The sequence below is a fragment of the Gymnoscopelus braueri genome (genome assembly GCF_963280865.1).
Source record: "Gymnoscopelus braueri genome assembly, chromosome: 23".
Lineage (NCBI taxonomy): Eukaryota > Metazoa > Chordata > Actinopteri > Myctophiformes > Myctophidae > Gymnoscopelus > Gymnoscopelus braueri.
In genome coordinates this window covers 11,517,153-11,525,529 of record NC_137625.1, presented here as the reverse complement: position 1 = coordinate 11,525,529, position 8,377 = coordinate 11,517,153, and the positions used below count along the sequence as shown (strand labels likewise).

At 42.5% G+C, this 8,377-nt stretch overlaps 1 protein-coding gene across 6 annotated transcripts in view; it reads left to right on the top strand.

The window, feature by feature from the left end:
• Window positions 1-7,654, top strand: part of LOC308079488 (NXPE family member 3-like) — a 14,455-nt gene extending 6,801 nt beyond the window's left edge. For 4 of the 6 annotated variants that reach the window (XM_080421007.1, XM_080421008.1, XM_080421009.1 and 1 more), the window contains 4 exons: window positions 88-830; window positions 1,206-1,273; window positions 1,746-1,952; window positions 4,310-5,958. In XM_080421007.1, the coding sequence (XP_080277133.1) occupies window positions 88-830; window positions 1,206-1,273; window positions 1,746-1,952; window positions 4,310-4,881 (1,590 nt within the window). In that variant the 3' untranslated portion in view covers window positions 4,882-5,958. Of the gene's footprint in view, window positions 1-87; window positions 831-1,205; window positions 1,274-1,745; window positions 1,953-4,309; window positions 5,959-6,688 lie in introns of those variants that run through there. The other 2 variants (XR_013932613.1, XR_013932614.1) reach the window with 2 other exon arrangements.
• The last annotated feature ends 723 nt before the right edge of the window (window positions 7,655-8,377 follow it).

The window sequence follows — 8,377 nt, the reverse complement described above, 5'->3', positions numbered from 1 at the left end:
ACTTAGCTTCAGAATGTAAATGTAATAAAAGTTTTATTGTCACCCTTCTTAATATTTACAATATCCTGTTTTCAAACCCTCTAACAGACCAGATTTAAAAGCCCCTCAACCTCCACCCTCCCAGAATGTTCCTCTCCTCACCACGATATCAGCCCCTGGAGCTGCCAGGATCAGAACCTATCGCATGAGGATGCTCTGGAGGAACACGTACTTCTAGAATCCATCGACTGGCCTAAACCGCCACACTTTCATAAAGCTCCTCACTTCAAGCAGACCAGTGACCCTGCACACAGCCACTTCACTATCCTCCCAGCAGAGGGCGGTAGAGAGTGGCATGTAGGGGACCAGCTGAACGCTCTTGTTCAAATGTATGACTTTCAGGGTCAGCCCAAACACTATGGGGGTGATTTCTTGGTTGCTCGGTTGCATGATCCATCACTTGAAGCGGGCGTAGCAGGCCTGGTGGTGGACCACTTGAATGGGTCCTACTCTGCTGTTTTCCCTTTACTCTGGGAGGGCCGTGCGCAGGTGGAGGTGACACTGGTTCACCCCAGTGAAGCTGTCACTGTGCTGTGGAGACTGACGAGGGAACAGCCAGGCAGGGTGTTCTTCCAGAGTGTGTTCCGCTCAGGCTCAGTCTCGGAGAACACAGTTTGTAATGTTTGTCTGCCATCAAGCCAGCAGACACTTTGTAACTATACAAACCTCAACACTGGGGAGCCCTGGTACTGCTATAAGCCTAACATGCTGAGCTGTGACAATCGCATCAACCATATGAGGTGTGTCCATCACACAAAAATTAGCAGTGAAGAAGCTCTGCTCTTTCAAAGGTGAACACCATATAATTATTTTACGTGCCCTTTTTTTGTGGGATCGTAAATGTGTGCTTGGATATTTGCTTTGCATTTTAACCACTTTTCTTTTTAACTTTGTGGTTGTGTGTTAACCTCTTAAGCCCTGTACAAATAGCTATTACGCAATTCTCCGCAGTTTCTGCCTATAATGACATGCCCAAAATAGGGACGCCAGGGCTCATTAGCTTGGTGTCATGCATTGACATGCATTTATTTTGTTAATTTGCTATACATTTTAACTGAATGAACACTCCATATTTCACTGTGCAAAATGTAAAATATCAATCGAGATGACACTATCTGTTGGAATTGTGTAAATTAAAACATTTATTTTTCTCTTCTTTTCCACAGTAATGTCAACATTAAAGTCCACATACATGCTTCGGGGATTGACAGCATCAAAGTACAACCAAAACAAAGTAGAGAGCTATACATGTGTTTATTGTGGTGTTAACATATCTTTGTAGGCACAAGCCAACAATATAACAATATTATATCGCTATATGTTATAATCTCAAGTCTCTTCTCCACTACTGTTCACCTTCTGAAGTGAGGTTATCGATACCTTGGATGTTTCTAAAATGTGATTATTTGTTCAGTTAATCCTTTCCTTTGTCTTCTCTCTCTAAATATTGATTGTTTAGTATTTATAATATATTTTGTATACGTAGTCTGTACACAATTTAGAGCATTCAAAACAGAGTTGCACATTATTATTGAGTACAGTATGTTAGAATATTATATATAATATATAACGTGTTGATGTTAAGCATCCTCTGGTTCTTTCAAAGGTGCTATGTAATTGGAAGTTATTATAATTATTATTATAATTATTATGACAAATAAATCATAAATCTTGAATTTTTAATGAAACAATTTTACTTGCTCTAGACCAACCAGAGGTGAAGAGCAGCAGAGTGAAGCCTGGACCCTCTGGGTATTACTACCAGGGTGCGTGGCGAGCCCTCACTGGCATCAACGTTCGCCAGTTCAACGACACCTCTGCCATCAGTCAGTGTTTGAAAGACAAGATGGTCCATTTGTATGGTGACTCTACTGTCAGGCAGTGGTTTGACTACCTCAAGAACACTTTACCAGGTAACAGGTTTTACTGAAACTGAAACTTTATTTTTTCTTTAATACATTTATAGTAGCCAATAATTTTTTACCCCTTTTTCTCCCCAATTTAGTAGTTATGCCAATTAATTCCTCCCCACACACATTTCTGTGTTGTCACTGCTGTCGTATCCTACTGACTCACCTGCCAGTAAGGAGCCCCCACCAGGAGGACGTAGAGCCTTCGTCCTACTCCTCCCGCCCAACACTCCCCGCTGACAGGTGCCGCCCCCAGCCTGTAGGAGTACGTTCGTGTAGACGCTCGAAACTGAAACTTAACATACATTTGTGAAATAAATAAAATTACTAGGTATATTTGTTGCAAGGTCGGTGTGGGAAATTCGCAAAATTAATATTTAATATTAAATAGACCCCAGTTAAATGGCCATTCAGTGGCCATTTTGACAGGTAAACACAGTTGAAGGCAATCCTACATATAATTTGAGTAACCTCTGTCGGTCTTGGTGTCTTGGGTCGTCTGTGCCCGATCAACCTGCGCATGTGTCGTTGCCAGGTTTCGCGCGCGAAACAAGCAGCAAGGTCTATGAAAACAAGGCCAAACGAAACGAACCCTACAAGCAACAAGGTCTATGAAAAGAAGGCCAAACGCAGCGCTTTCACACATATACCTTGCCTCTTGGAAAACAGCCGATCGACAAGCTCACAACGCGTCCCCACACCCACCTGCACTTTCACAACCAACGCCAAAACACACTACCACCAATATGGCCCCTAAACCGCTTACAATAGAACAACATGGCAACACCGTGCTTCTACACCATAGACCCCACCCACTCTCGCCAGAGAGCCACATTTCGTGGCTGCCTCCGTGGTGTGTGTGTGGGTGGGGGGGGAGAGGATCGCACCACAACTTCGGTCCGCGGCCGTGTATGCGTGGACACGCACGTGCGCACGCACGTTGGGGAGGCACGTGTCACAATGTACATTATTTGTGTTTGCGCGACGCCCGTGTGTGTGTGTTCGCGACGGGCCACGGGCCGCATGACGATGTACCATGGTGTGTGTGTGTGTGTGTGTGTGTGTGTGTTTGTTTGTGCGCGCTCGCGACGGCTCGCACGCGCGTGTGTGTGTTGGCGACGGCCGACGGGGAACGGCTCCGCCTGTTAGATCTTTATATGCGCGGGTGTTTGTGGGTGTTCTGTTCCTCCACGACGGGATGTGCGTGTGTGTGTACACACTACACCATTGGTTCTCAAAGTGGGGTCCGGGTACCCCCAGGGGTCCTTGAGGGAGTTCCAGGGGGTCCCCAGCTAAATGATAGATTAGGCACCAAATGGACCCTTATGGGTCTGTAACTCTGACAGTGTACAAATGGAACCAAATGGACTCTAACGGGTCCATTTGGTTCCATTTGTACACTCTCAGAGTTAAATTAACATACATTTTACGATATAAACTGGGGTCCAAGGGATAGAAATGCCATTAAATGGGGGTCCGTAGCCCTAATGCATGTCAAACTGGGGGTCCTTGAAATTAAAATGGTTGCGATTCACTGCTACAGCCGTAAAAAAATCTTCTCTTATGGGGGTCCCTGGCATATCTTTTCAAATGGGGGTCCGCGGGCTAACAAGTGTCAATTTGGGGGTCCTTGCCATGAAAAAGTTTGAGAACCACTGCACTACACAGTACAAACTCACTTTCGATCCCTGATAAACTGTCTGTTCTCACCGCATAAGCCAAACTGCACACTTTGGGTGCTCATATCCCCCTACGGGTATGGTCTAGTATTATTAATTATGGTTAATACCTAAAAGAAGTACACGAAGAAGTTGATGAATAATTAAGTGTTAAATAGCTCTATATTCTGATAGTAATCATTACTATATAGAGTGTTTATTCAGTAACAGGGGTCTCGTCTCTCCAGCTCTTTAGTAAACAGAAAAGACGTCAGGTCAGGATTTTAACTAATCAGGAGAACTCATTCAGGATATAGGATAAACAAGGGAAATTGGAAGTAATGTCAGAAAGAAATGACCTGACAAAATTGGAACTGAAACTCTATAACATTGAATCTGATAAATGGGCACTCTCTCCTGATTGGATGATATTGGTGAGTGTGTATTTTCAGTATATTAAAGAGATGGAGAGACAGGGAGACCCCTGTAATTGAACAAACACTCATCAGTGTAGACGTTAAAATGACCCCAAACATGTTTGAAAGTGAAACATCCCTTTAAGGAAATGTAATACTTGTCTTCAAAATATGGATTTACGTCACTTACCTTTCAATACAGATGCTCCTTTCGGCAAGTGGCCGCTATCTGTATTTGTCTAACCCTAACTATCATGGCTATGTTTTTTGTCCCCTGTTGGACTAGAGTTGAAGGAGATCAATCTAAATGGTCCTCCGCACGTTGGGCCATACATGGCAGTGGACAGCGGCCGTAACACCTTGCTGACCTATCGATGCCACGGACCTCCTCTCAGCTTCACCGTTGTTCCAGTCAATGAGCTGCGTTACGTAGCTAATGAGCTAGAAGGCCTGGCTGGCGGTACCAACACTGTCGTGGTTATCAGCGTGTGGGCCCATTTCGACCCCTTCCCCGTGGAGGTCTACATTAACCGACTACGGGGCATTAGGCGGGCAGTGACACACCTCCTGAAGAGGGCACCTGGAACGCTGGTGGTGATTCGCACCGCAAACCCAAGGGCTCTGGATCGTGATATGAGTCTGACTTACAGTGATTGGTACTCGTTACAGCTGGATAGGGTGCTCAAAGCCATGTTCAAGAGGCTGGATGTTGTCCTGGTGGATGCCTGGGAGATGACACTAGCACACCACCTACCTCATGACATCCATCCACCCAATGTCATTGTCAAAAATATGATAAATCTCTTATTGTCCTATGTGTGCCCAGACAAAAATACAATTGTTCAGAATACATTTTAAGATTCTGTGAATTATCTCTGCCAGGATATCATGCAATTGCCTGTGTGTGTGTGTGTGTGTGTGTGTGTGTGTGTGTGTGTGTGTGTGTGTGTGTGTGTGTGTGTGTGTGTGTGTGTGTGTGTGTGTGTGTGTGTGTGTGTGTGTGTGTGTGTGTGTGCGTGCGTGCGTGTGTGTTTGTGGGTGTGCGTGCACACGTGTGTGTTTGTGTGTCCGCAGCAAATTTCTCATATTACTAGGCGGATCAGTGTCGTATTTCTTGTGCACGCTGACAGCACGTCATAAGGCTGTCCATAGCCTTGCTCCGACTTGCAGTACATAAGTGAGCTGCTTAACTCTCCCCACCACGAGAACACTTCAGACAACGTCTGAATCAGCCTAAAATCTAAGGGCGGTTTAACCCCTTCACTGTGTAACTGTCTTCCTTAATCTCAATGCTGCTGAATGGTTTGTTTACACTGCTTTAAGTAGCGTATAAACCATTGTTTTTTATAGTTTAGGAGTTTTTATAAGTGTTTTGGATTGCCATGTTGACTTCAGGGGGAGAACTTGTTTGTTGGTTTGTTTTTTGTTTTCATGGGTGCCGTGACCGTGGTGTTATTTGTGAGCGCGAGGACCCGGGTTCGAATCTGATTATCTCGCCTTTCTCTCCTCTATCTGCCCTTGGTTTCCTGTCTCTCTACACTGATCTAGACCTATAAATTACACAAATGCCAAAAATAAGTCTTAATTTTTCATCTGTTTATTTTGTGTTCTTACATCTGTGTCTCATTTGTATGTTCTGTAAGTAATGTTTTGCTTACAGCGGGGTACACTCATATACAGTATGTAATTACAGTATGTGTATTTTGAGACACACTCAGGAAACATAGCTTTTCATTGTATAAGTTATATAGTAATTATTTCTTGTTTCATTTTTGTTTTCATATTATGTTATATATATTTTGTAACTCAGTCTTTTAGTCCTGTAGAAACGCCTGTTTGCCATGGGTGAATGGGTGGATGTATAGTTGTGGTGACATCTGTTTGGCTGATTGATAGGTTGGAGAAAAAAAAGTTTGCACACTGTAACTTTGCAAAAGCTCCCAGTCAAGGCTTTATTATAGATTAACGTTTCGACACAGAGTCTTCTTCAGACAGTGTCGAAACGTTAATCTATAATAAAGCCTTGATTGTGAAAGTTACAGTGTGCAGACTTCTTTTTTTTTATCTTGCCTTAATCCATTGTTGGTCCTGCACCTGCTGTCCAGCGAATGTGCCAGTTTTATGTTTTCTGACTGATAGGTTGCACCTTGTATGGGCATTTTGCCTTTGTCTTTAAATACATTTTTGTTATTGTGAGAACTCAGTAGCACTTATGATAGTCAAGGACCGTCAACCGACTGTTTATTTCACTTGTTGTTTTGTCACAGTTAATTAAAGACAATATTTTTTGCATTAGAGCTCAGCATGTGGTCTGATTTTTAGGCTTTCTAGCCCTGGGACATTGATGTGCGGAATCTCCATTGCTGACTACTTTGTATAAAGGAAATTATAGTTGGGTGCAATAGCTATAGGGTCTATTGCTTTTCTATATCCAGAATATCCATGACTTTCGTCTCTTTTCACTATCCTGTTATATATTAAGGAAACCTCTGTCCGTTAGTCAGTCTGTCGGTCGGTCAGTTTCTCTAATCCTAATTTTTCTCCCTCAATGGGTTGAGCAATTGATCTGAACTTGCACATGGCCATTGACCATTAGCACATGAAGACTGCAAGGTTTTTCACTTTAACACTGCTTTAAGTAGCATATAAACCATTGTTTTTATAGTTTATAGGAGTTTTTATAAATATTTTGGATTGCCATGTTGACTTCAGTGGGAGAACTTGTTTGTTGGTTTGTTTGTTTGTTTTCATGGGTGCCGTGACCGTGGTGTTATTTGTGAGCGCGAGGACCCGGGTTCGAATCTGATTATCTCGCCTTTCTCTCCTCTATCTGCCCTTGGTTTCCTGTCTCTCTACACTGATCTAGACCTATAAATTACACAAATGCCAAAAATAAGTCTTAATTTTTCATCTGTTTATTGTGTGTTCTTACATCTGTGTCTCATTTGTATGTTCTGTAAGTAATGTTTTGCTTACAGCGGGGTACACTCATATACAGTATGTAATTACAGTATGTGTATTTTGAGACACACTCAGGAAACATAGCTTTTCATTGTATAATGAAGTTATATAGTAATTATTTCTTGTTTCATTTTTGTTTTCATATTATGTTATATATATTTTGTAACTCAGTCTTTTAGTCCTGTAGAAACGCCTGTTTGCCATGGGTGAATGGGTGGATGTATAGTTGTGGTGACATCTGTTTGGCTGATTGATAGGTTGACTGATAGGTTGGAGAAAAAAAAGTCTGCACACTGTAACTTTGCAAAAGCTCCCAGTCAAGGCTTTATTATAGATTAACGTTTCGACACAGAGTCTTCTTCAGACAGTGTCGAAACGTTAATCTATAATAAAGCCTTGATTGTGAAAGTTACAGTGTGCAGACTTCTTTTTTTTTATCTTGCCTTAATCCATTGTTGGTCCTGCACCTGCTGTCCAGCGAATGTGCCAGTTTTATGTTTTCTGACTGATAGGTTGCACCTTGTATGGGCATTTTGCCTTTGTCTTTAAATACATTTTTGTTATTGTGAGAACTCAGTAGCACTTATGATAGTCAAGGACCGTCAACCGACTGTTTATTTCACTTGTTGTTTTGTCACAGTTAATTAAAGACAATATTTTTTGCATTAGAGCTCAGCATGTGGTCTGATTTTTAGGCTTTCTAGCCCTGGGACATTGATGTGCGGAATCTCCATTGCTGACTACTTTGTATAAAGGAAATTATGGTTGGGTGCAATAGCTATAGGGTCTATTGCTTTTCTATATCCAGAATATCCATGACTTTCGTCTCTTTTCACTATCCTGTTATATATTAAGGAAACCTCTGTCCGTTAGTCAGTCTGTCGGTCGGTCAGTTTCTCTAATCCTAATTTTTCTCCCTCAATGGGTTGAGCAATTGATCTGAACTTGCACATGGCCATTGACCATTAGCACATGAAGACTGCAAGGTTTTTCACTTTCCCCAAATTTAAGCTGTTTATTAGCATTTTTGTGTAAACACCGGCGATTCTGAGTTCAGGCTATGGGATCTGTTGTCACGGTTATGCTCTATTGTCATGGTTACAGCCCTACAGGCTATGGGATCTCTAGCCGCTGGCTACTCTTGGCTTACACACACACTGAATGGCAGAACAGGCAGACGGTACAAACTTATAAAGGACTTTTATTTAGGACCTGCGTCCACACAGCGTTTTAAGAGCGGGAGGGCACTTTGGATACCATCTCCATAGCACTAGCATGCAGATTGACACGTGCAATGTTCGAATCCTCGTTGTGTTATTAGCACACACAGCTTAGCTCAAACAGCGTCAACATGAACTTCTTATGGTTGTGGGTGAGGTGCCAACCATACACA